The following is a 27219-nucleotide window of genomic DNA, read 5'->3' as shown; positions in this document are numbered from 1 at the left end:
GTTTCACCTACTAAGCGCGTCCCAGCAGCTTCAGTAACCACAGCAGGATGCCACGATTTGCTTTCTGTTATTCCTCACAACACACCAGTTGCCAAAAAGCCCCGACCTGCAGCCAGAGAAACCCTGGGGAAGCTCATGAGATGTTTTGCATCCTGGCACCAGCACTGAAGAGCTCAGGAGAAGTAAAAACCCTGGTAGTAAACATGGAGCAAAGTCCCGTCCCACCAGTGAGCACCAGCAAGAGCCAGGAACAAGCCCCCCCGGGCAGACAGGCAGGCAGGGGTCAGTTGGGCTTGCAATAACAAGTTTTGGCTACTAAAGGTTTTTCACTGGTAGTTATCTCCAAGAACTTTACAGAAGCAGGGGGTTTAGGGGCTGGGAAACATCTAAAACCCTTTTGGCCAGTGAAGAGGTCGCAGTGAGAAGCAGCAGCGGGTGAAGGTGGGTGCTGGGGCAGGAGCTGACCCCATGGAGAGTGAAAAGGGGCTTTGGAAGGAGGGGGAAGGGGTTTTGGAAGGAGAATTGAGGCAGACCCCCCTCCCACCTCAGGATTTCAAACACCTGCTTCTAAGGAAAGGCTCCCAATGCATGATTCATATTTCCTACCAACTGGGATTGATTTAATCACTTGGCAGGGGTGGCTCCTCCTGATGGGAAACAAGGGCCACCCCTCCTGCATCTCCCACCAGCTGCCAAAGAGGTGCAGCAGAAGGAGCAGGACCATTTGCAAAGAGACCCACCTCCAGGTGAGCCAGGAGGGTGGCTGTGAGGAGGACCTGAGTCCACACAGGGCTTGAGCAGCGTGATGTGTTCCCATGCAGAGAAATCCCAGACTGGTTTGGGTTGGAAGGGACCTTCAAGGTCATCTAGTTCCAAGCTCCCTGCCATGGGCAGGGACACCTCCCAGCAGCCCAGGCTGCTCCAAGCCCCATCCAACCTGCCCTTCAACACTGCCAGGGATGGGGCAGCCACAGCTTCCCTGGGCAACCTGGGCCAGGCTCTCCCCACCCTCACAGCCCAGAATTTCTCCCTCACATCTCAGCTCCAGCTCCCTCTGCCAGCTGGAAACCCTTCCCCCTGCTCCCAGCCCTCCCTGCCCTTGTCCCAAGCCCCTCCCCAGCTTTCCTGGAGCCCCTTCAGGCCCTGGAAGGTGCTCTCAGCTCTCCCTGGAGCCTTCTCTTCTCCAGGCTCAACACCCCAACTCTCCCAGCCTGGCTCCAGAGCAGAGCTGCTCCAGCCCTCCCAGCATCTCTGGGGCCTCCTCTGGCCTCTCTCCAACAGCTCCATGTCCTCCTTGTGTTGGGGCAGAATAACAAACCAAGGACTAAAACACAGACTGGAGATGAGACAAAGCTTTGCAACACGGAAGACAATAATTTTTTGGAGCCTCCCACCAGCGAGGACAGCACTGATGGGATGGACTGATGTCCAGGGGAGATTTGCTCCAGCAGCTCCATGTCCTTCTTATGTTGGGAGCCCCAGAGCTGGACACACAATCAACACCCAGGTGGTGTTTCCAGTGTCCCACCAAGGAGACGACCACGGCCATTGGGTTTCACTGAGCTTCCAAAGGCCTCTGACCAAGGAGAGGAGAGCAAAGCTCAGCTCCCACCTGCCTTTTGGGGTGTCATCTGCAGCACCTCCCCTACCTCCTTCGGCATTTCCCTCGGGAAGAAGAAGTAGGGCACTGCAGACAGGGCCACCAGGCTGGCTGCCACCAGGAACCCAAGCCACCAGGCGCCGACCCACCGCGGGTCTTTGTGGGTGAGCTGGACTTTGTCTGCAACACACAGGGAGAAATGGGGGTTAAAGCAGAGGTGGGTGGAGGGATCCCAGTGCTCCAAAGGGATGGTGATGGGTGGCTCAGTCATCCCAGCCATCAGGGTGCTCCAGAGTGGTGGCTCCCAACCTGGTGACCACCAGTTTGAGGGGCTGAGCAGCGTTTGCACCTGACTCATCTCAAGGTGCTAAATGTCATTCCTTGTTACCACCCGGGTGTGGAAAAAACCTTTTGGATGGAGATGACTGGGACAGGGATGTCCTAGAGCTGGAAAGGCAAAGGAGAGCACCCCCAGCACAGCCTTCTCAGAGAAGGGATATTCGTGGTGTGAAAAAGCTTGGAAGGACTCACTCAAACGGATTATCCATGAGGTCTGTCAAGACAGGACAAAAAATCCTTTCCTAAGATTAAAATGGAGTTAACTCCAATTAACTGCTGGCAGCCAAGAGCCCTGGTTTAGTTCTGTACAGTCAGGACCCCCTGTTCACAGCAGGACTTGGACCCTGGAGCTCTTCCCACCAGTCTGCTCCATCAGCCAGTGTCTGGTTTCCAGCTCGACCAACAGAAGATGATCCTTAAAAATGCTTTAAAGGGATTCTGTCCCTTCCTCCTGTCTGTCCTCCTGCTGTGCCCCCAGCCTCCTCAGGCCACCCTGCCAAAGGGACCATTTTCTGTGGGGAGGGTACCTGGCAGAAATAAAACAAGATCTGCAGGAGCCAGGGTGTGAATTCACAACAGGGTGAGTCTGAACCAAGAAATATTTCTACAGAAGAAGGGGATCCCTGTGGTTAGATAGTATTCCTGGGCCATCCCAGGAAAGGAGTCCTGCCAGAAACCTCTTCCTTAACTCTGAGGTTTAACATAAGTGAGCTCTTCTCCCTGGGGGGTGCAATGGAAACTCAAATCCCTTAACTGGATTTGGGTGCAGCAGGTGCTGCCACTTCTAATCTCCCACCTTGGGAAGCAACAAGTGATGGGCCAAAGAAATGTGTGATAATCTCCTCCCTGCAAGATGCATTTAGCCAACTGGAATTTTAAATCCTTTCCTGAATTAACAGCAGGAAGGTTGGTTGTTGGTTTTTTTTTTTCCCTAGGAAAACAGGAGGTTAGATCAGATTGAGCATCAGGCAGCCACGGGTGGCTGGCTTTTCCCAGCAGGCTGAAGGCATCTGAAGGCTGAAGGCAGCTCTAGAACTGGGTGTTCTCCAGTTCTCACTACTCTGGCACGTTTCTCATCCAACATCTGCTTGCAGAAGATGGACACCTCGAGCACCAGGGTGTGCAGGCAGGGAGCAGCCCCTAGTTCCATGCCTTCAGCCTTCAGAGGCAGACAAACCAAGAAGACCTCCAGATGCCTCTCTGAGGTTCAGCCACTGAGGAGCATGGCTGGAGCAATAAGCTTGGAGGTAGCTTGATAGCAGGAGGCAACACTGAGACCAGAGTAACTAGTAGAAACGTAGAGAGTGACAAAATCCAGGTGAAAACAAAAACATCTGGTGAATTCAGAGGGCAGGAATGAGCTGGAGGCACCGAGAAGGAGCCAGAGCTCATGCATCTTTAGTTTCAACACCTGCTGCTCACGCAGTCCCAGCCCTGAGGCTCTCTGGTCACCACCCAAATGATCCTGTCCATCATCTTTTTCCCCATGGGTGGATATGCTGGGCTGTAAAATGGTGTGTCTGCTCTGTTAATAACCAGGAAAAGAGCCTCCAGCTCTCCAGGCTGGGTTTCAAGAGCAGCTAAAAAGGAAATGAGTACAAATGCTCTAATAGCCCAGGAAGGGCCCATTTCATCTTCCTCTTCTGCCCTACCCAGCACCTCTTTTCTACTTAGAACCATGGAATTGTTTTGGTTAGAAGGGTAGGATGGGAGGAATGTGGAAACAAGATCATGTCCCTGTGCTGGGCACTGGGGAGGGGGCACCTGGAGTCCTGGGGGCAGTTCTGGCCCCTCAGGACAAGAAGGACATGGAGGGGCTGGAGCGTGTCCAGAGAAGGGCAAGGGAGCTGGGGAAGGGGCTGGAGCAGAAGGAGAAGGGGCTGGAGAACTTGTGAGGAGCAGCTGAGGGAGCTGGGGGTGTCCAGCCTGGAGCAAAGGAGGCTGAGGGGAGACCTGCTGGCTCTGCAGCTCCTGAGAGGAGGTTGGAGCCAGGGGGGTCGGGCTCTGCTCCCCAGGAACAAGCGACAGGACCAGAGGGAACGGCCTCAAGTTGTGCCAGGGGAGGCTGAGGTTGGATCTGGGGAACAATTCCTTCCTGGCAAGGGTTGTCAGGGCCTGGCCCAGGCTGCCCAGGGCAGGGGGGGAGTCCCCATCCCTGGAGGGGTTTCCAAGCCCTGGAGATGGTGCTGAGGGACATGGGGCAGGGGTGGCCTTGGCAGGGTTTGGTAAATAATTGGACACTCTGATCTCCAAGGTGTTTTCCAACCAGAACAATCATATGATTCTACAAAGTGATTTAACAGGTGGGACAGCAGGGAAAGGGGTTGCACCCTCATCCCTTGGGGGTTGGGAAGCCCAGAGAGGGGCTGGCTGACCAGGGGGGACACAGGATGAAAGGTGCTGGTGGGGTCTCCAAGGGCACCTTCACTCACCTCTGGAGACTTTGTCAATGTCAACATAAAACCTCAGCATGGCAGAGCCCAGCATGAAAGCCACCCCTGGCCCGATGACAGTCACGGAGAACAGGATCCCTGCAGAAGGGGGGAGAGCAGAGAGGAGCTCAGCCCTGCCTGAAGGGACCTTGGGGGACAGGAGATCCCTTGAGCCAGGATTGCCCTGGACCAGGGTCCACCCCATCTGCCTCCAGCTGGTTTATCTCACACCTTTCCCAGGACAACTGCCCCGTGCTTCCCAGGATCCCTCCACAGAAAAGGTTTCTCAAAACTCAGATCCCTTCCTGCTGCTTTTCTTCACCATCCTAGACAGACTGAAAGAGACCCAGGAACAAGATATGCCCCTTGGCATAAGAAATACAAGGAATGCAAAGTTTCTTGACAAGGTCAAGGAGGTAAAAGCCATCAGCAAACTCTGTGAATGACTGATTAAAAAATTCAACCTATGGAAGATTCAGCCTCTGTCTCCCAGATGACCCTTCCAAATATGGTTCAGAGGTTGGGAGCACCTACCAAAGCAACATTTGCTGTGGTATTTTCAGTCCCTTGACAGAAATGAGCTGGTTTTCAGCCACCCTTGCTGTCCCGTTCAGTTCAAAAGGCCTTCACAGATAACAGCTGGAAAAGGGCTAGAAGGACCTGCAAGGACCACCCTGTCCATCCCACCATCCTGGGACTTCCCTCACAGGTGTGTGCACAAGCTCTTGCCCAGCACCCCCTCCCCTCAAGGATACCTGCCCACTTCCCAGATGGTTGATCCTGCTTTTTAAAGCTTCCTATAATTTTCCCTACACCTAAATGAAGTCTTCAGTGCTGCATCTTGAGCCCACAGCTGCCTCCCACGAACACAGAGCCCAGATGACACCTGTTCTCCTTGTTGAATCCTTTTTGGAGGACACAGTTATCATGTCCCATGCATTCTTAGCACTCCCAGGCCCCAAATCCCAGAATCTCCCATACAACGTGTTTTCCAACACTCCCAGTCAGTCTGCAGTCTGTCCAAGCTTGAAGAAGATAAACTAGTTGTTCCACCTTGAGAAGAGAAGGTTTCAGGGAGATCTTATCACCATGTTCCAGCCCTTAAAGGGTGGCTGCCAAGAAGATGGAGACTCCCTGTTTCCAAGGAGTCCCATGGAAAAGACAAGGGGTGATGGGCACAAGTTGCTCCTGGGGAGATTCCCATTGGACACAAGAGGGAAATGTTTCCCCATCAGGACAGTCCAACATTGGAACAGTCTCCAAGGGAAGTGGTGGATTCCCCCACATTGGGCAGTTTGAAGTCTCAGCTTGACAGGGTGCTGAGCCACCTCATGTCAACTGGAGTCGTGCCTGGAAAGGTTGGACCAGATGGTCCTTGAGGTCCCTTCCAACCTGGCATTCTGGGATTCCATGAAAATCAGGCAGAGTTTGATGTGAGCAGCTTTCTCTCTTAAGAGAACAATTGCTAAATTGGAGAACCACAGAATCCTGCTGGTTGGAGAAGACCTTTAAGATCATCAAGTCCAACCACAACCCAACTCTACCAACCGGCTGAGCCACCTCATATAAACTAGAGTAGCACCTGGAAAGGTGGGACCAGATGATCCTTGAGGTCCTGTGGGAAACTGTTCTTTTCTTCCCCACATAAGTCTAAACAAAATGCCCTGGCTTTCTGGGACTCTGTGATGCTTGTTTTGCACAAGCCTTCCCAGCACCGGGTGGAGCAGAAGGGCTGGAGCCACCTCTGCTCTCATCAGTGCAAACGAGTCCTGGCTGGCCTGGCTACCAGGGGCTGATTCTGGTTCCCCTCTCTCCACAGTAGCCCCAGTCTTACCTAAATAGAGGGGGGAGTTCCTCTCGCTGGCGAAGTCATCGATGTAGGAGATGCCAAAGGGCTGGATGGGGACTCCACCGATGCCCAGCAGCGCTTGGGCGGTGAACATGACCAGGAGAACCGCGTGGTTCTCCCTGGCAGCACGGGGGGTGCAGCTGCCTTGGCTGAGGTTCCCCTGGGATCCAGGCACCCCGGGCTGGCACAGGTCTGTGGTGTTGCTGAACATGCCTGTGGGGAGAAGGGGAGCAGGTCTGGGAGGAGAACTGCATCTGGTTCTGGGGTCCCCAGCACAGGGAGGACACGGAGCTGTTGGAGAGAGGCCAGAGGAGGCCCCGGAGATGCTGGGAGGGCTGGAGCAGCTCTGCTCTGGAGCCAGGCTGGGAGAGTTGGGGTGTTGAGCCTGGAGAAGAGAAGGCTCCAGGGAGACCTGAGAGCACCTTCCAGGGCCTGAAGGGGCTCCAGGAAAGCTGAGGAGGGGCTTGGGACAAGGGCAGGGAGGGCTGGGAGCAGGGGGAAGGGTTTCCAGCTGGCAGAGGGAGCTGGAGCTGAGATGTGAGGGAGAAATTCTGGGCTGTGAGGGTGGGGAGAGCCTGGCCCAGGTTGCCCAGGGAAGCTGTGGCTGCCCCATCCCTGGCAGTGTTGAAGGGCAGGTTGGATGGGGCTTGGAGCAGCCTGGGCTGCTGGGAGGTGGCCCTGCCCAGGGGTTGGATCTGGATGACCATGAAGGTCCCTCCAACCCAAACCAGTCTAGGATTCTATGACAAGGAGCTTGGTCTGGAGAAAGAACTTCCCCCAGATAGCAGCAAGCACCTAGATAAGCACTCGGCAGGTGTCTGGTGGGAAACATCAGTGGAAGAAAATGCAAAGAAAAGTGCAGATCTCACTGTCAGGTGTTCCCAGCAAGATGGATGCACAGGCCATGAGAAGCCGCCCTCACAGAAGAAGCAGAGCTGGGATCACTTCCAGGATCTTTGATAGATCTTGTAATAAAGGTAAGGGAGCAAAACTGCAGATGTTGTGAATAGCTCCTCAGGAAACAAGGACTCATTTTACCCAGAAATGGATTGCAGAGCTGCCCAAGTCAAAGTGCTGATTCCAGCACCTTTCTCTTCCTTAAAACACTGGGGGAGGGGATTGTGATGGTCACAGCAGGATTTCCATGGTTTTGCCCCAAATCATTTGCCGCTCCAAGTGCTCCACCTGGGGCCACCTGCCCCAGAGCTCCTGAAACCTGTGGCTAATTTTTTCCCAAGTGGCATTAGCACCTGACCCGTGTTTGCATCCATGAATTATTCCCTTATTAATCTTCCTTTGGTGGCTGCAGCTGCCTGAACCAGCTGCTCTCTCTGATGAGGCAGAGAAAACTGTTCAGTGGAGGTTTCTACAAGATTTGCTGGAAATTCATGGCAGGATTTGGGATGGTATGAACAGAGTGCTCTCCTCTCCTCTGTCCCTCTTCTCCCTCCCTTATCCCCTTCACCTTCTTTCAAGGAGAATATCCCAAATCCACCCTAACCTGCTCCTCCATCAGTGATTTACACCTGCACGTTTCTTTCACGAGAGGTTGATTTTCTAGTGGAGTCTAAAACCTCAATGGGTTCCCTCAAAACCAGCTCAGACAGACAGGGGAAGAGAGATGAGGTGCCCCACAAGTAAGGAATGAAACCAACACTCCCTCATGGCAGACAACAGCCTTTCACCCCCTAAGCTGCCCTGTTGGGTTGGGTCAGTCAAGCTTCTCCCCATCATTCTCGTTTCCTCCTCAGAACTCTTGTTTTCTTCCCCACAACCCATGTTTTCCTCCCCAGAACTCCATGTTTTCCTCCTCAGAACTCTTGTTTGCTTCCCCACAGCCCATGTTTTCCTCCCCAGAACTCTTGTTTTCTTCCCCATAACCCATGTTTTCCTCCCCACAACCCATGTTTTCCTCCCTAGAACTCTTGTTTCCTCCCCATAAAGGACTTCAGAGTTCATGAGAACTTATCTTATCCATGCTGTGGAAGTAAGGGAGCAGTTCATGTCCATGAGGACAACTTGCCTCAGCTCACAGGAGATGAGAGGTCCCATGGTTGGAGAAGACCTCCCTGCTACCTGCTCTTTGCTGCACAGACATGCAGAAGAGAAGAGGAATCAGAGGCTCAGCTGATGTTTTGGTGCTTTTCATGCCCACTTTCCTGTGGTTCCAGCTGTCCCCCAGCTCTGCTTCCCACCATCAAACTGTTGCCTCTCAGGACTGAGATGTTTTAACCCTGAGAACACTGAAACTCCCTGAGGACACCCCCAGAGCTTGCAGCCCCCTCGCCCCTCAAGGAAAGGTCGCTTCCCTGTCCTAGAAGGGATAAAATAAGTTCCTAGAGTACCTACTGGCAACTGACTGGTCATACTCGTAGGGTCCAGTGATGAAGTGGGGGAGAGACATGAGGAAGCCAGCCAAGGAGACAAGGATGGCCCCACAGCCGATGAACCGGGGTCTGTGCACTCTGCTCCCAAAGTAACTGACGAAGACGATCAGCAACGTGTTCCCCACCTGCAGCAGGACACACAAGGGCAGGAGGTGTCACAGGGGAAGGAGAGGAACAGGGGAAGAGCCTTGGCCTAGAAGAACCAGGCTGGTTTTCACCTCGTTGAAGGACGCCAGCAGCCCTGAGGTCTGGCTGGAGAGGCCGTAACGTCTCTCGATGGTGGAGATGGAGCTTTTCAGGTAACCAGAGACCAGGAGCTGGGACAGCTGCAGGAGCCCGTGGCAGAACACGAAGAACTGTCAACACAAAGTGAGAGCATCCAGCACGGTCACTGGGAGCTGCAACACGACGAATGGCATCTACACACTTTGATCCGCTCTGCTGGGACCCCCCTGCAGGGCTGGGAGCAGCTCTGGGGTCCCCAGCACAGGAAGGACACGGAGCTGTTGGAGAGAGGCCAGAGGAGGCCCCGGAGATGCTGGGAGGGCTGGAGCAGCTCTGCTCTGGAGCCAGGCTGGGAGAGTTGGGGTGTTGAGCCTGGAGAAGAGAAGGCTCCAGGGAGAGCTGAGAGCACCTTCCAGGGCCTGAAGGGGCTCCAGGAAAGCTGGGGAGGGGCTTGGGACAAGGGCAGGGAGGGCTGGGAGCAGGGGGAAGGGTTTCCAGCTGGCAGAGGGAGCTGGAGCTGAGATGGGAGGGAGAAATTCTGGGCTGTGAGGGTGGGGAGAGCCTGGCCCAGGTTGCCCAGGGAAGCTGTGGCTGCCCCATCCCTGGCAGTGTTGAAGGGCAGGTTGGATGGGGCTTGGAGCAGCCTGGGCTGCTGGGAGGTGTCCCTGCCCATGCAGGGGTGGCACCACATGAACATTTAAGTCCCTGTTAACTGACACCATTCCATGACTCTGTGATTCTACAATCTCCTACACAAAGGCACAATTACTGACCATGAGTCTTTGAAATGTTACCCCCCTCCTACCACCTGTGGTCTCTTGAAATGAGGTCAGACCCAGGACATAGTTCTCTGCCAAAAAAAGGGCAACAGGGCTGGTGTTTGTCAGGAGGGTTCAGCTCCTTTAGCTGGAAGTGGCTTTGGACAGAGAGGTCGTTTCACTTCGGATGTTGTGAGTTTGTGTTGGCCTTGACCCCAGAATCCAGCAGCACAAGTGGGAGGTTGCACAACCTTCCCACTCCTGTCCAGGCCAAGGAAGGCAACCATCCTAGTGCTGGCTGGAGCTCCTCTGGGACAGGAACAAGCCCTTCCCAACACAGCCACAAGCAGCTTCTTCAGAGAAAGTCAGGAGAAGGTCAAGGAGAGGAATTCAGACTCTCTGTTCTCCTTGCCTTCTGGATGGAAAGGACATTATCTCCTTTTGGAAAATGTGATGATTTGTCTCCACTTCCAGAAGGAAACCATCAGCTCACAGAAAACCCTCAGAACCAGACCTCCTCCAGAGTTTGGCACCCAGAAGCAAAGGAACTGCCCCAGGAGGGATGGAGATCACCTTCCCCTTCATCTACAGCTCTGCAAAGTGCTTGGTGAAGGAGAAGAGCTGAGAGCCATCTCCTTCCCTGCTGCCACCTGGCTGGCATCCTTCCAGTCCCCAAAGGAGTTAAAATAACCAGCCCTAATGAGATGGACCTCTCATTTCTCTGCAGGACAGGCTGGATATCCTGGATTCCCTGCAGACCTGCTGCCCTCAGCCTTGGGTGCTGCCCAAAGCCACCAAAATGCTGCTTTTTTGGTAGATGTTTTCCCAGCCTCTGGCCAGAGTGCAGCATTCCTTGCTCCCAGCTCCCACCAGGAGTGAGTCTTGCCTGGAGGAGCTGCTCAGCCTGGCCTGGATTTCTGCTCTGTCTCATTCTGACCCAGGGAAGATGGCAAACAGAGGGACTATTTACAGCTCAGGAAAGGGAAAAGGAGGATGTTCTCAGCTCCCTGAGAACTGGAGCACCAGGCTATGGGTCCCACCACCAGAAGTGACATGTTGGCATCATGCAAAGCAGGATGCAATCCAGGACCTTCCCTTTTACAGGCTTCTGTCACCCACTGAGGGACACAACAGGACCAGGAAAACATCCCCCAGCCCAAGAAAAAGCTTCCCCAGAGTCAGCTCTGCTGAAACTCCTACACTCCTGCAAGACATGCTGGCTGTGTCCAGGCTCTGCTTCCTACCTCCACGAGTCCAGATGGAAACGTGGAGGTCAGATCCATTTTTTTCCAGGCACCCACACCACACAGCCCAGTGCAGATCCAGACCCAGCACCTTCACAGCACGTTGGCCCACAGCAGCTCAGCACCTGCCCACCCAGCCTCTTCAGCACAGGACATCAAAAAGGGTTGGGAAGCTGGTGGTTTATTATCACAGAATCATAGATCAGAGAATCACAGAATGTCTTGGGGTGGAAGGGACCTCCAAAGGCCATCTAGTCCAACCCCCCTGCAACAAGCAGGGACATCTCACACTAGACCAGGTTGCTCAGAGCTTCAAGCCTGACCTTGAATGTCTCCAGGGAATGTCTCCAGCTCTCTGGGCAGCCTGTTCCAGTGATCCACCACCCTCATAGCAAAGAACTTTTTCCTTGTGTCCTAATTCTCCCCTGTCTGGGCAGGCTGAAGCAGGGGAAAAAGAGATGGCCCTGCAAAGGACACCTTGGTGTCACCTCTGGGCAAGGGCCCCAGTTCTGGCTGCAGGGACTCTTTGCTCTTAGCCACCGAATCCCAGCAGGGCTGGTGACCTGCCAGGAAAAGGAGGAAGAGCCTGGGGGACTTCAGATCTGCTGGAGAGATGGATGACCCCGTTTGTCTTTGGCTGCAGACGTGGGGCTGCATTTTGTCCTGCAGCAAAACTCCCTTGTTTACATTCCTGTCCCTGATCAAAACATCTGGCTGTCTCGAATGGCCTGGAGGGCTGCCTTTCACACCCGGGAGGGGAGACCACTACTGACACCAGCCTGACCTTCCTAATGGAGACATTTCCCTGGGGACCAACAGCTCAGCTCTGCCTCAGAACCTCAGGGCATAAAGGGAAGACACGGAGCTGTTGGAGAGAGGCCAGAGGAGGGTCATGGAGATGCTGGGAGGGCTGGAGCAGCTCTGCTCTGGAGCCAGGCTGGGAGAGTTGGGGTGTTGAGCCTGGAGAAGAGAAGGCTCCAGGGAGACCTGAGAGCACCTTCCAGGGCCTGAAGGGGCTCCAGGAAAGCTGGGGAGGGGCTTGGGACAAGGGCAGGGAGGGATGGGAGCAGGGGGATGGATTAAAACTGGAAAAGGGAGATTTTTCATCTCCGGGGCCTCCTCTGGCTCCGTGTCCTTCCTGTGCTGGGGACCCCAGAGCTGTTCCCAGCCCTGCAGGGGGGTCTCAGCAGAGCAGAGCAGAGGGGACAATCCCCTCCCTGGCCCTGCTGGCCCCACTTCTTGTGATGCAGCCCAGGACACGGGTGGGTTCTGGGCTCCAGCTCATGTTGAGCTTCTCACCCAGCATCACCCATCTCCTCAGGGCTGTTTGGACTTGGGACTTTCCACCCTCTCAAAGTACAGGCTGTGAATCCTGTCCCATGTGATGAGCCTTGCGTGGGCTTGACAGGAGGGTGTGACAAGAAGAGCCACAATTCAGGTCTTCTCCTTGCAGTGCTTGGCTGCCAGCCTGGCTTTGGCTGAGTCCCAAAAGTTGAGTCTGAACTTGTTCCTGGGTCAGGTTGGGGACTATTCCCTTATGCCCAAGGCCACTGGGAACAGAATAGCCCTGTGTCCATCCTACCCTACTCCCTGAGCCTTCAAAGGCTTTTCACCCTAAAATGCTTGCTTGGAATTCTCCTCAGCTTGCCAAGGGTTTTTTTGGGAAAGCAGGAGCTGGCTCAGGGCTGAGTCAGGGGCCAGGTGTCAAGCTGAGGTCTGATGGGGGGTGACCAGTATGCAAAACACCCTCTCCAGTCCCTGGAGGAGCTAAACTGGAGACTGGTTTGAAGCTGCCCAGCTGTGCTCCCCTGGCCTGCACTGGGGTGAAGGTGCAGGGCAGGCTCAGCACCCGGGGTGTGCCCAGGGATCTGACCACACCACCAGGAACTGCAAGACCTCCCACTTTGCTCCCCACAGCCCCAACGTGGAGAAATGGGGAGCACAGAAAGTCTGGAAGATCCTGCAAAAAAAGATGTTGTTTGTTCAGGGGTTTTTTTATGTGACCTTTTCCCAGAACCAGCTGACTTGAAATCCCTGCAGAAGTTGCAGAAGATGTAGACAATGGTCTTCACATTCCTGTTTCTTTCTTCCTTTTCAACCATTTCCATCTTGATTTTGACTTCCTAAATGTTCCTCTGCTTGCTCTGGGGTAGGGTTGGGACTTGTGTCCAGGCACCCTTGTGCAATAACCATCTGGCTGTCCAGGCTTTTATAAATCTCTTGGTCTTTGCTCTTTGCAACTTTCAAGTGCAGAAGTGGGAAGTGTGGGCCTCTCTGAGGTCTTTGGCTTAGCAGGTATTTTTAAAAAGGCCCACGTGGAAGAAAAAGGGATTGAAATGTTTAATTAAAAGCTGCTCTTGGTAGCTCCAGCTTAGGAAGCTGAGGAGGCTCAAGTTAAACATAAGGAGGAACTTGTTGCCTGTGAGGGTGGCAGAGCCCTGGGCCAGGCTGCCCAGAGAGGCTGTGGAGGCTCCTTCTCTGGAGACATCCCAACCCCTCTGGAGGTTCCTGTGGGATCTGCTGGAGGTGACCCTGCTCTAGGGGGTTGGACTGGATGGTCTCCAGAGGTCTCTTCCAACCCTGACCACTCTATGATTCTGACTCTGCCAGGCAACCCATGGGGATTTCCTTCCCTTGGGTTCTTCCTGCTGTTTGCACTGTGGTCAGATGCCCTGGCAGCTCCTTCACCACCCCCACTCCCTTGGTGGGACACTGTGGGTATCTGAGGGCTCTTGCTGGGCTTTCTTTAACCACCCCACCAGCTCCTGGCATTGCCCAGCTCCCCATCCTCCTCCTCCAGCTTCCTGGAGCTGCTGTGATCTCCTCAGGATGCCCTGACTCCAACAATGCCCTAATACCCTTCTACTGACCCAAGCTTCTGCTCTCCTCCATGTTCCCCAGGACCTGCAGCACTGCTTTTCTCTTCCAGAAAAGGGAAGGAGAAGCATCTAAGAAGGCACTGCAGATTTCAGAGGAGGAGGTCTCTGCACTCCAAGTCTGGATGTTCATCAAATCATGGAACTATAGAATGGTTTAGATGGGAAGGGACCTTAAAGATCATCTAGTTCCAACCCCCCAGGTTCATCCTCTAAAGTTCTGCCCTCCAGGCTGTGGCTGGGCCCCCCAAACCCAAGCAGAATGGGAGGACACAGGTGGTGGTTGCTCCGTGGGCTCCATAAAGTGCAGGATCCTTCTTCCAGTGTAGGGCTTTGGTCAGGGTGACCCGAGCTGCAACCAGCAGCTTTCTGGGGCAAAAAACCAAAACCCTTTGATGACCAGATGGTTATTGCACAAAGGTGCCTGGATACAAGTCCCAACCCTACCCCAGAGCAAGCAGAGGAACATTTAGGAAGCCAAAATCAAGATGGAAATGGTTGAAAAGGAAGAAAGAAACAGGAATGTGAAGACCATTGTCTACATCTTCTGCAGCTTCTGCAGGGATTTCAAGTCAGCTGGTTCTGGGAAAAGGTCACATAAAAAAACCCTGAACAAACAACATCTTTTTTGCAGGATCTTCCAGACTTTCTGTGCTCCCCATTTCTCCACGTTGGGGCTGTGGGGAGCAAAGCGGGAGGTCTTGCAGTTAAAGCTCTGGAAGGCCAAGTCTCCTCTTGCTCCTCAGGGAGTCATTGTGGGCAACCACCTTAACCACGGAGCATTTCTAGGCTGGGGAATGTTTTAATGAGTGAGAAACAAGAGAGCTGGGCATTGCTGGGGTGTGATTGCCAGTTGGATTTCCAGTTTGCCCTGTTGTAGCTGGTGGGGGGTGGGTGAGCCCCAGCAGTGTGTCTCTCACCAGGCTCCTCTGGGACCTCCCATGACACGTGGGGCATGACTGAGCTGGTGGAGACCCTGCACCTCTCTCAGAGCTGGGAGACAGCCCATGGCACAGGGCAGGCAGATCCTCTGCATCCTCCTTCTGTGCCATCCAGTGACTTTGCCCAGGGATTTGAGGCTGGGATCCCTCCACCCCTGGACATGGGACTGGTGGGATCTGCCAACCTGGTTCTGATGGGCTACCCCAACTTGGGCCAAGGGCAGGGCATGCTGAGCTTCTCATCCACCATCACCCCCAGGTCCTTCTCCTCTGGGCTGTTTTCAGTCTAACCTGGGTCTGTGCTTGGGATTGTCCTGACCCAGGTGGAGGACCTTGCACTTGGCCATGTTGAACTTCATGCAGTCTGCACAGTCCCACCTCCCCAGCCTGTCTCAGCTGCATTTTGACACGTGTCAATTCATCTTCATGACACATCCTGTCCCTCTTCGTACCTGCATTTATTTCTATCTCTATGTAAAAAACTGCAGAGCTGTGAGTTTTGGTCCTTCAGCCAATTCAAACACACAAACCACGTTGTGCAAGGGCTTTGTGTTTCTACAGAAACAAGTCCAACCCTGGCCTTGAAGTTATGTTTCCTGAAGAAGTCATTTAGAAACCGGACGGGGTGACCTCACTTCTTGAAAGCAACAAAAAAAACCAACAACCCCAAACAAACAGAAAACAACTGGGGGGAAAAAGGAAATCTGGGGAAAACATCCTGTGCTGAGCTGAGCAGAATTGTGACCTGCATGGTCAGCTCTGCCTTGGGGGTGAAAATCACAGAATCATGGAATGGTTTGGGTTGGAAGGGACCTTGAAGATCATCTAGTCCCAACCCCTGCACGGGCAGGGGCACCTCCCAGCAGCCCAGGCTGCTCCAAGCCCCATCCAACCTGCCCTTCAACACTGCCAGGGATGGGGCAGCCACAGCTTCCCTGGGCAACCTGGGCCAGGCTCTCCCCACCCTCACAGCCCAGAATTTCTCCCTCACATCTCATTTAAATTTCCCCTCTTGCACTTCTAATCCATCCCCCCTCGTCCTCTTGCTGTTATCATGGACATCATAAAAAGAAAAACCAACTTCCACAAAGCCCGAGGCTCAGAACCTCTTGGAGATCTGGGGTTTGTTGCCCCTGGGCTCTGGGACCTTCACTGCCAGAAGTTCAAGACTGCAGAACCTGAAAGTTCAACTGGCCTTGCAAGATCACGGGGCTGCTGCTGCTGCTGCTGGGAGGAGCCACCTGCACCCCCAGGGCCATTCCTGCCACGGGGAGCACTCTCCAAACACCTTGTGCCAAGAGAAATCCCATCAGGGCCCTCTGCAGAAGGCTCAACATCTCCTCACCAGCCCAGCAACCCAAGCTGGGGGCTCCAGGAAGCAGGGATTTACCTTGATGCTGAGAAAGGGGCTCCTGCAGAGGGTGTGCTGGGAGGGACCCGAGGAGCTGCTCTTCCTGGCTGTCCCGGCCATCCTGCCAGCTCTGCTGTGTCCTCCTGCCAAAAGAGATCACCCAGCACCACGTTCAGCTGCTCTGCCCAACTCACAGCATCTCAGTGTGTCAGGGCTTGGAAGGGACCCCCAAAGATCCTCAAGTCCAACCCCCCCTGCCAGAGCAGGACCAAAAACCAGGGCAGATCCCACAGGAACACGTCCAGAGAGGTCTGGAAAATCTCCAGAGAAGGAGACTCCAAAACCTGCCTGGGCAGCCTGTCCCAGGGCTCTGGCACCCAGCTGAGCACAGCAAACCCCTCAGCAAACACCCGCACAGCAGCACAGGGCTGGCACAGGCAATTAGGAGCTGCTCCTAATGAGGAATGAACCCCCAGGCTTCGTTTCTTCCCACATTTTGCTCCTGCAAAGGCACGAAGCAGCGCGGGGACACCGTGTCAGTCACCGGGACACCTGAGAGGTTCAGCATCAACAATCAAAGCAGACCTTCAAAGCAGGGCTGGGACCTTGCTTCTCTATCCCACCCATCCCAGAGCGTAATTAAAGGAGGTGCTGATCAACATAACCCAGGGGAATACGGTTCAAAGATTATTTAGGTGAGTCCTGTTCAAGGTCCTTATCACCCTTTACAGCCCTCTCAGGGCCCGGGGTGGTGGGGCAGAGCTGGCAGGAGATGCAGGATTGACACCAGGGATGGTTGTGCTGCCATCCAGAGGGACCTCAACCAGCTGGAGAACTTCAGGAAGTTCTGCCAGCAGAAAAGCAAAGTCCTTCCCTGGGGAGAACAACCCCAGGTACCAGCAGAGGCTGGGAGCAGAACAGCTCTGCAGAGAAGGACCTTGGGTTGAACACAAGACAACAACTCTCCCTCACCCCAAGGAGAAACATCTGGGCTGCATTAGAATCATGGATTTTTTTGGTTGGAAAACACCTTGAGGATCCTCCAGCCCAACCCTTCCCCCAGCCCTGCCAAGGCCACCCCTGCCCCGTGTCCCTCAGCACCATCTCCAGGGCTTGGAAACCCCTCCAGGGATGGGGACTCCCCCCCCTGCCCTGGGCAGCCTGGGCCAGGCCCTGACAACCCTTGCCAGGAAGGAATTGTTCCCCAGATCCAACCTCAGCCTCCCCTGGCACAACTTGAGGCCGTTCCCTCTGGTCCTGTCGCTTGTTCCTGGGGAGCAGAGCCCGACCCCCCTGGCTCCAACCTCCTCTCAGCAGCTGCAGAGCCAGCAGGTCTCCCCTCAGCCTCCTTTGCTCCAGGCTGGACACCCCCAGCTCCCCCAGCTGCTCCTCACAAGTTCTCCAGCCCCTTCTCCTTGAGCTCCAGCCCCTTCCCCAGCTCCCTTGCCCTTCTCTGGACACGCTCCAGCCCCTCCATGTCCTTCTTGTCCTGAGGGCCCAGAACTGCCCCCAGGACTCCAGGTGCCCGCTCCCCAGTGCCCAGCACAGGGGCACGATCCCTGCCCTGCTCCTGCTGCCCACCCTGTGGTGACACAGCCAGGATGCTGGTGGCCTCCTTGGCCACCTGGGCACCTGTTGACTGATGTTCAGCTGCTGTTGACCAACCCCCCCCCCGGTCCTTTTCTGCTGGGCACTTTTCAACCTCTGTTCCCCAGGCCTGGAGCAATGGATCCCATTGTATTTTCAATACTCCAAGAAGGAAGGAGAACAAACTTTACTGCCCAGAGCTATGGGACTCTCCTTGCTCTGACTGACCCCATCATGTCCTTGAACCACACTGAGATCTTGGCTTCTTTTTGTCTGGTATCCACCACATACCCAGCCTGACCATCTCAAGCAGCAAACAGGTCTCCAGGGTTCCTCTTCTAATCCCACCCTGAACCCCATCAACAAGGAGCACCCCAGGGTCTTCATATGGTGCCTGGTCTCCCCTGATGTCAATCTCCTGGAGCTTTATTCTCCTCCCCATGGCAGTGCAGCTCCACAACCCCCAGAGCAGCTCCTCTGGTTTGGGTGGATGCACCTGAGACCCAGATCCAACCTCCATATGATATGCTGCACTTCAGAAAGTCCATCTTGCTTCCTCAGGATGTTTGGAACACACGTTGCAGGGTGACACTGGGAGCTGGAGGTCAGTGCTGCCCAGTGAGATAAACACCAGCAGCAGCCAAGAGACAGGAAAAAGGGCTGGGAGGAAAAACCCAGCTGGGCATTAGCTCAGGTCTTGGAAGGTCCTGAAGCACTCTTGGGGCAAGGGTGAGGGATCTGCCCAGACATGAAGATCCCAGCAAGGTGAGGCCAAGCTCACCAGTTGCTGCTGAGGTCACATTTGCTGCTAAAATGTCCTCATGGGGTAGAACTGGTTTCAGCTCAGCCAGGGCTGCTGGTTGCAAGGTGTGCAGGGGTGTCAGCATGAGATGAAGCAGCTCTGGAGACACTGGGTGGCCAAACTGCCTTCCCAAGAGCAGGCTGTAGACAACCATTGCTCTGCCTAAATGAGGGTGGGTTTTGGGGACTTCTCCACAGGCTCAGAGGCAGGAGCTCCTGCCTACAAGAGGGCTCAGCAAGTCCTTCTCTATCCCTCCATATGCTGGGTCTCTGATGGTTTAAAGTTCTTTTGCTGGAGCCACCAAGAGAAGAAGGACACGGAGCTGTTGGAGAGAGGCCAGAGGAGGCCCCGGAGATGCTGGGAGGGCTGGAGCAGCTCTGCTCTGGAGCCAGGCTGGGAGAGCTGGGGTGTTCAGCCTGGAGAAGAGAAGGCTCCAGGGAGAGCTAAGAGCACCTTCCAGGGCCTGAAGGGGCTCCAGGAAAGCTGGGGAGGGGCTTGGGACAAGGGCAGGGAGGGCTGGGAGCAGGGGGAAGGGTTTCCAGCTGGCAGAGGGAGCTGGAGCTGAGATGTGAGGGAGAAATTCTGGGCTGTGAGGGTGGGGAGAGCCTGGCCCAGGTTGCCCAGAGAAGCTGTGGCTGCCCCATCCCTGGCAGTGTTGAAGGGCAGGTTGGATGGGGCTTGGAGCAGCCTGGGCTGCTGGGAGGTGTCCCTGCCCATGGCAGGAGGGTTGGATCTAAGATGATCTTGAAGGTCCCTCCCAACCCAAACCATCCCATGATTCTGTGATTCCTGCCTCTCATTCTCACCCGTGGTGTTCCTGCACCTCCCCAGGATGAACCCTTCCACATGTGCTTCCTGGCTCCCACCCACCACCTGAATGTAACCAGGCAGAGCCCTGGAAATCCCTGGGAAGCCAACATCCCCCTCCCTGCACTGCTGACCTGCTTCCCTTCCCACCTGCCTTCCCACTCCATCTGGGGAGTGAATTCTTTGACAAGGTCTGGGTTGGCTCCTTTAGCCCCAAGACTTCCTCCTCAGGAAGCTGCATTGTTTGGAGGCACATTAAAGCCATCAAGCTCGTTGTTCACCACACTCTGCTGGATGTTTCCATCCCAGCAGCATCTCCAGGCTCCCCAGCAAACGAGGTGAAAGGCTCTGCACTCTTTTTTTTTTGGTGTAATTATCTTTCCCCCACCACGAGCAGCAAAGGAGCAAGAACCGTGGCCTCAAACAAATTAACAAACGTGTGGGTTGATGCCAGTTCTACCAGGAGGAGCCCGTGGTGTTTATACAGCCCTGAAGTGCAGCCCACAGGGTGGGAGGGTCGTTAAAGAAGGGGACATGGAGGCTGCTGAGTTCCAAGCTCTGTGGCATCCTCTGCAAAAAGCAGCTGCTGCCTCAGCTCCATCTCAAGAGACAGAAGAAGATACAGGATGGGATCAATCAGGTGAATTTGATCATAACTTCAAGCAACAGTGAAAAGCTCCCCTGAACCTCTGGAGGGTTGAGCAGGAGCACCTGCCTGGCTCTGGGAGCAGAGCTGTGCTGAATGATTTATTTACAGCTCCTGACTTGGCTGCTGGAGCCTCTTGAAAGCTCAGGGGCTACACTGGGAGAGAAAAAGATGCCAGGGTAGGAAGGGAGGAGAGGAAAAGGAGCCTGAGCCTGGATTTGCAGGGAGAGGCATGTTCATGGAGCAGGTGACCACTGGGGGCTTGATGCCCTTCTCTCCTGCTTATCTATTTGAGCACCTTCCCCAGCCCTCCTCACTCAACTGACCTAAACCAACCAACCCTGTGGTCCCTTGGGGTATTTTGGTGCCCCTGCCCATCCCTTCCAGACCCTCCTTTAAATACGTGCACCCTGAAACCCTCCAGGGTGTCCCAGGAGCTGCTACACCTGGAATTAGTCCAACCTCTTCCCCCATCAGCTTTCATAGTCTTCTTGGTAGGAGACTAACCCTGGTAGAAAACTAAATGGGGTGTCAGGGGGGTGGAATCAGTCTCTTTTCCACAGTGCCCAGTGACAGGACAAGGGGCAATGGGCACAAGCTGGAGCACAGGAGGGTCAAGCTGAACATGAGGGAGAAGTTCTGGGCTGTGAGGGTGGGGAGAGCCTGGCCCAGGTTGCCCAGGGAAGCTGTGGCTGCCCCATCCCTGGCAGTGTTGAAGGGCAGGTTGGATGGGGCTTGGAGCAGCCTGGGCTGCTGGGAGGTGTCCCTGCCCATGCAGGGGGGTTGGACCTAGATGATCTTTCCGGTCCCTTCCAACCCAAACCAGTCTGTGATTCTATGATTCCATCACTAAAGCATAAGCTGAGGTGCTTCTACAAGAGCTTGGACTCCCCAGCGACCTCCAGAGCCCCCCCAGACCTGCTCCCTGCCAAACCTTCAGCTCCAACTGCTTTAGGAGGACGTTGGACCCAGGTTCCCCCACACTCCAGGGAGGGGTTTTAAGCTGAGCAGAAGAACACCCTGTTTGGTTTTCGGGGTGCTGTGCCAGGGGCAGCTTGGGTGCCTCTCACATCTGCAGGAGGTGAGAAAGCCCCTGCCCAGAAAAGGGGGGTCTTAGGGTCTTTTTGCAAGCACTGATACCACCCCTGCAGCACAAGCAGGAAGGAACTCACCCCAGGTCTGTGAGACCAGGTTGTTGCAGATGGTGTGAAGGAAACCACTCACCCCCTTCCCAGACCCAAAGGGACATCCCACCTTATCCTCATGAGCCACTGGAGAGCAACCAGGCTGTGTCTGCACACCATGGTCATACCCAGTGCCAGAGGCTGCTGGTTGTCAGCTGGGAATGGGATCTAGAGGGTTGGGGAGGGTTGGAAAACCAGGCTGTGTCCAAGGACAAACGCAGGAGGGAGGGCAGAGGTTGCTCCAAGGTGCCTTCAGAGCCAAGGGCAGGGCAGCAGCATCCCCCCTCCTTCCCAAGCCCCCTCCTGCCAGCACCAGGTTTCTGCATCTTGGTCTCTTGGAGTTGGGCATGGGACATTTCTGCAAAGCTGGAGTAGATGCCACCACATGATTTCAGCCATCTGCTCCTGCTGAGCCACTCACCAGGATGACAAAGCTGCTGGGAGCAGCTTGGTGGCCTTTCACTGACCAAAGAGGATGGGCTTGCCCTCTAGATGGATGAGATGTCTGAGAAACACAGGGATGGGGCAAGGAGGGATGGCAAAGGTCTGTTCCTGCCTGAACATCTCCCCATGGGGTTGTCTCAGCAGGAGGGGTCCCTTCCTGGGGTGATCTTATAGAATCACAGAATGTTTGGGTTGGAAAGGACCTTAAAGACCAACCCCCCTGCATGGGCAGGGACACCTCCCAGCAGCCCAGGCTGCTCCAAGCCCCATCCAACCTGCCCTTCAACACTGCCAGGGATGGGGCAGCCACAGCTTCTCTGGCCAACCTGGGCCAGGCTCTCCCCACCCTCACAGCACAGAATTTCTCCCTCACATCTCAGCTCCAGCTCCCTCTGCCAGCTGGAAACCCTTCCCCCTGCTCCCAGCCCTCCCTGCCCTTGGCCCAAGCCCCTCCCCAGCTTTCCTGGAGCCCCTTCAGGCCCTGGAAGGTGCTCTCAGGTCTCCCTGGAGCCTTCTCTTCTCCAGGCTCAACACCCCAACTCTCCCAGCCTGGCTCCAGAGCAGAGCTGCTCCAGCCCTCCCAGCATCTCCGGGGCCTCCTCTGGCCTCTCTCCAACAGCTCCGTGTCCTTCCTGTGCTGGGGACCCCAGAGCTGCTCCCAGCCCTGCAGGGGGGTCTCACGAGAGCTGAGTGATCTATAACTTCTACCAAACCCACCAGACCCCAGGGTTTCCCACCTGCACACACACTCTGCCCAGGCCCAGGGAGCTGGTGCTGCACGGGGAGCACCCACACACCAACTTGCTTCTTACTCATTTATTTCCACAGGGAATTCAGGGGGGGTTGTGTTCACTCTCTAGACCAATCCATAGATTATCAGTCCCCCAAATTTCGAGGGGAGAACAGTCAGATTTGCTGCTGTGGGAGCTGGGAATGGTCCTGGTCCCTGCGTGCCAGAGGGGCTGACAGGAGGGCTGGTGCAGGGAAAAGCTGCTCCAGTGAACAGGGAACTGAGAGCAGAGTTTGGGGGAAGTTAAAAAACTTCCTCAGCCAGCAAAAGTGAGGTGGAAAGGAGCTGGTTGTAAACACTCAGGAGGAAACACTGAGGGTAGAAGGGATGGTGGTGACATTCTGGGGCAACGTTGGGTCAAGGAGCAAGAGCTGGAAGCAGGGGCTGGAGGTGGCAGAGAGAAGGGGAGAGAGGCTGAGCTTTTGGGCAGCAGAGGGAGTTAATTCTTGGCACAACTAAATGTCATCCTTCTGTTGTTTAAGATTGAACCAGGCTGCAGAAGGTCTCAGTGGGGGGGGGGGGGGGGGGATGCTGCTGCTCTTCTCTTTGCTGCCAGGTTTTTTTGTCCCACCCTTGGGAAGAAGCATCTCCTGCTCCCCCCGAGAGCAGGGCTGGGGTGGCAGGCTCAGATGGATCAAGGAAGCCCAGTGAAAAAGGAGGTTATATCCTGCAAGTCCCCAGACCTGCAGCTGGAGCCACATCTGGTCCTGGCTGAGCATCCTGTGCTTGGCCAGCAGGGAGTCCACTCCTGCATCCCTGGGGAGAACCTTATCCCCGGGTTTTCCCAGCCAGCCACCCACCTGCAACTTCTCCCAGAGGGTATTTCAGGGCCCTGCAGGGTTTGAATCATGTTCCAAGCCAGAAACTCCCCATGTCCCTCACACCAATGTCTCCATTTCTTTTGAAAAGGAACATTCTCAGAGCCAGGGGCCCAACAACAGGTCCCAGGCTGGATAATGAAGCTCCCAAATCATCCCTCAAATCCACATTTAGCAAAGTAATGGCTTGAGACACCAAACATCTGATCCTGGGTCCTGCCAGGGCATGGGCAGCAAGTTCAGGATGAAGCTGGGAAGTGCTGCTGAGCTGCAGAGAGACCTGCCCAGTGCAAACTAGCAACCCCAGGGCGGCACTGGGACCAAACTGGGAGCCAGGAAGAACGGAGAAGGTGAGGTGGGACCTACTTTGTTCCTAAACCAAGATCCCCAGAGATTCCTGGGCTGCTGCAGGGAAGGCAGCAGATCAAGAAGCCCAGCAAGGCTGAGTTAGGATTGAGCCCAGAGGAAGCATTTCAGAGCCTGGAGATGCCCCCACATCCAGCAGCCATGCTGGGAAAGGCAAGAAAACTGGAGGAGTAGGAGAGAACAGAGAGGAATTGGAGCACAGTGCAAAATAAATCACTGCATCATCCCATCGTTTTGGGAAACACCCTGAGGATCCTCCAGCCCAACCCTTCCCCCAGCCCTGCCCAGGCCACCCCTGCCCCGTGTCCCTCAGCACCATCTCCAGGGCTTGGAAACCCCTCCAGGGATGGGGACTCCCCCCTGCCCTGGGCAGCCTGGGCCAGGCCCTGACAACCCTTGCCAGGAAGGAATTGTTCCCCAGATCCAACCTCAGCCTCCCCTGGCACAACTTGAGGCTGTTCCCTCTTGTCCCAGGGCTTGTTCCTGGGGAGCAGAGCCCGACCCCCCTGGCTCCAACCTCCTCTCAGCAGCTGCAGAGCCAGCAGGTCTCCCCTCAGCCTCCTTTGCTCCAGGCTGGACACCCCCAGCTCCCTCAGCTGCTCCTCACAAGTTCTCCAGCCTCTTCTCCTTCTGCTCCAGCCCCTTCCCCAGCTCCCTTGCCCTTCTCTGGACACGCTCCAGCCCCTCCATGTCCTTCTTGTCCTGAGGGGCCAGAACTGTCCCCAGGACTCCAGGTGCCCCCTCCCCAGTGCCCAGCACAGGGGCACGATCCCTGCCCTGCTCCTGCTGCCCACCCTGTGGTGGCACAGCCAGGATGCTGGTGGCCTCCTTGGCCACCTGGACAAGCTTTGTCCAATTCCAGCTCTCCCGTGCTTGCCAACAAGCCAAACCCCGGCTCAGCCTGCACTGACCCACAGCTGCTGCCTCCTACTGGATGCCAAAGCAGATGGATGTCACGATCCAAGCTCCTTCCTGGAGACTTTTCACCTCCCTGGGGGCTGGGAGGAAGGATGTTCTGCTCTGCCCGCTGGAGCTGCAGCAGCAGGAGAGGTGCCCTCACCACCTCCAGGAGACACCAGGTAAGGCCACCAGGCAAAGCTGCTGGGCTGAAACACAGACACGAGTTTTTATAACCTCCTGGAGCAGCTCAGACCAGGACACAAGCCCTCTCTCTTTTTTTTTTTTTTGCCTGGTTTGCCTTTGTTCTTGGATTTATTCCAAGGACCATCATGGTCCACAAATCCCACCCCTGATTTCTGATCCATAGAAGGGATTCCAGCTGGATAAAGCTCATGGCATGGCTGCAGAGCCATGGACACTGGGAAAGGGAGCCTCAGACTCCTACCTGAAAGGGCTCCAGGAAAGCTGGGAAGGGACTTTGGACAAGAGCAGGGAGTGAGAGGACAAAGGGTAATGGATTAAAACTGGAAGAGGGGAGATTGAGGTTGGACATGAGGAGGAAATTCTGGGCTGTGAGGGTGGGGAGAGCCTGGCCCAGGTTGCCCAGGGAAGCTGTGGCTGCCCCATCCCTGGCAGTGTTGAAGGGCAGGTTGGATGGGGCTTGGAGCAGCCTGGGCTGCTGGGAGGTGTCCCTGCCCATGCAGGGGGGTTGAAAATAGATGGTCTTGAAGGTCCCTTCCCACCCAAAATATTCTGTGGCTCTGTGATTCAGTTGAGACAGGAGTGAGGGATGTTCCCCTCTGACACAGCAATTGCCCCAAAGCACCAGAGGGTTGAGACCCAGAGTCCCTCCCTCCACCTGGCAGAGAGCCTTGGGAGCCTCTCGAGTCAAGAGAAACCTCCTGAGCAGGAGCAGGACTTTCACCCTCTCTAGGTGGACACGAAGTATCCTGGAGCAACCCCACACCTCTGCCCTGAGGTGTCCCCCAAAAAAACCCCTTTCTTCCCTCTCCCTACAGCCAGGAGATGCTGCCACGGATGCAGCACAGGAGCTGGAAGCAGAAGGGTGCAACAACCCCCACCCAGGCTTGGATGTGGTCCCACCCCATCCCACCACAGCCATCCCAGTTGTCCTCACGCCCAAACCACAGCTGAAACCTGACAGGAGCAAGTGTGGCCATGCCCAGCTGGGCTCTGCATCTCCTTCCAGCATTTCACCTCCCCTCTGAGGGTTAAACCCCCCAGGTTTTCAGGGGGGACAGGCTGGCTCCCAGGAGGCTGTGCCCACCTCCACCACTGGCAGGTTTAAGGGATCCACCAACTCCACCATTTGCAAGATCCAAGAGAAAAACTCAAAATAAGCCTCTTTTCCCCAGGAATGGTCCAGCTAAGGAAGGCTCAGGGATGCCAGCAGGAGCAGCCAGGGACACAAGGCTTGTCCCCAGGCTAAGCCCACACCAGATGTAGGTAACAAATACAAGGGATGCAGCCCATCACCTTGGTCCCTGGGCTTTCCAAGCCCACCCTGCACCTTCACCCCACGGCTGCTTTTCCCTGGAGTTCATCCTGCTCCCCCACTGCCAATTTTCTCCCAGCCAGGAGGGTCTCAGCAGCTTTTCCCCAAGCAACAGGGTGATCCTGCCTTGACTCGGTTCCTTTCCCAAGAAACATGAAGCTGGGGAAGTTTGGGTCAGGCCAGGATCCCCGTGTGACACCAACAGGTCCATCCCTGCCTGGCACCCTCCCCGAGATCCCACCAAACCCTGGGGTGAGATGAAGAGTTGCCATAAAAGAAGCAGCAAAACCAGAAGGAGAAACCAAGCGTGGCAGCCAGAGGGTTTGGGAAAACTCCCTGCAAAGGAGGAAACCAGTGGAGCTGCCTTCCCGGGCAAAGAAAACCAAGACTCAAAGAAACTCAAGCCCAGAGGAAGCAACAAAATCCATGTGCAAGAAACGGGCACCAAGAGCAGGGGTGGCTGCTCCCTTCCCACCCCCCCACCCCCCCCCCCCTTTAAGCTGCTGCAAAGCCAAAAAAATAAAGAGTTCATGGAATCTTGGAAAAACGACCCCGGGGAGAAGCAGCTTGAGCAACTTTCCCAGCTACATGAGAAAATTCCCAGCTACACGAGAAACTTCCCACCTCCCCAACCCCAAAACTCATCCTGCAGCCCCAGGGGGCTCAGGAGCAAAGCCCCTCCAGCCCAGCAGCTCCTCCAGGGGCAGGGGCTGCCCTACTCACAATTCCAGGGCTCCGATCCCACTGCTCAGGGAGGACAAAGTTCCCTCTGCCCAGCTGGGACCATTCACCACTTTTACTTCCCAGCCCGGAGGTGGGGATGGCTGTGGGGAGGTGGGGCTTAGGCTGCAGCTTCAGAAGGACAGTGGAACCAGGAGGGTTGCAACCCCTTCCCACGGGAAGTTATGCTTATTTTTTCTTTCTTACCTACCTTGTCTTCCTTCTGAAGTTGCCACCCCAGAAGTGACAGAGCTGCCCGTGGGGTTTGCTGCTGCTGGGCTTTGCAAAACTGCTTCCACAGTCCCAGTCCAAACTGGGATTTGCTTTGCTCCCACTCCCTTCCCTCCCACAGGGTCCCAGTCCTCTGGGCTTGTTTTTTTTTTCCCCCTGGCCTTTATTTGCTTAATCCCATTGCTTAATTTGCAGTTATTTATTTAACTTTCAGGCCCGGGGTTTGTGGGGGGGAGTGTTGGTTTATAGAACCCAGGGTTATTTATTTTTCAGTAACTCACCCCGTTTGTTGTTTTGCCCTCGTCACGGGGACATTTCCAGATAAGAACTGGGAGGAGTGAAGGAACAAGCAGCCCCGCTTAAAGCTGCCAAAGGGCAACTGGGATTTCTCCCTTTGGAGCTTTTT

At 55.3% G+C, this 27219-nt stretch overlaps 1 protein-coding gene across 8 annotated transcripts in view; it reads right to left on the bottom strand.

Moving 5' to 3' along the window:
• SLCO2B1 (solute carrier organic anion transporter family member 2B1) overlaps positions 1 to 26935 on the bottom strand; it is a 57593-nt gene extending 30658 nt beyond the window's left edge. Inside the window, exons 1-8 of one of the 8 annotated variants that reach the window (XM_051608695.1) lie at positions 26794 to 26935; positions 24358 to 24552; positions 16042 to 16145; positions 8826 to 8963; positions 8570 to 8732; positions 6206 to 6433; positions 4372 to 4470; positions 1617 to 1780 (exon numbers count right to left, since the gene is read on the bottom strand). In XM_051608695.1, coding sequence (XP_051464655.1) covers positions 1617 to 1780; positions 4372 to 4470; positions 6206 to 6433; positions 8570 to 8732; positions 8826 to 8963; positions 16042 to 16122 — 873 coding nt within the window. In that variant the 5' untranslated portion in view covers positions 16123 to 16145; positions 24358 to 24552; positions 26794 to 26935. Of the gene's footprint in view, positions 1 to 1616; positions 1781 to 4371; positions 4471 to 6205; positions 6434 to 7015; positions 8307 to 8569; positions 8733 to 8825; positions 8964 to 16041; positions 16146 to 24357; positions 24553 to 26585; positions 26675 to 26789 lie in introns of those variants that run through there. The other 7 variants (XM_051608696.1, XM_051608697.1, XM_051608694.1 and 4 more) reach the window with 7 other exon arrangements.
• Between the last annotated feature and the right edge of the window lie 284 nt (positions 26936 to 27219).

Source organism: Apus apus, chromosome 1 (assembly GCF_020740795.1).
Source record: "Apus apus isolate bApuApu2 chromosome 1, bApuApu2.pri.cur, whole genome shotgun sequence".
In the NCBI taxonomy this organism is placed as follows: domain Eukaryota; kingdom Metazoa; phylum Chordata; class Aves; order Apodiformes; family Apodidae; genus Apus; species Apus apus.
The sequence above is the reverse complement of the archived record's forward strand: the minus strand, read 5'-3'. Positions and strand labels throughout refer to the sequence as shown.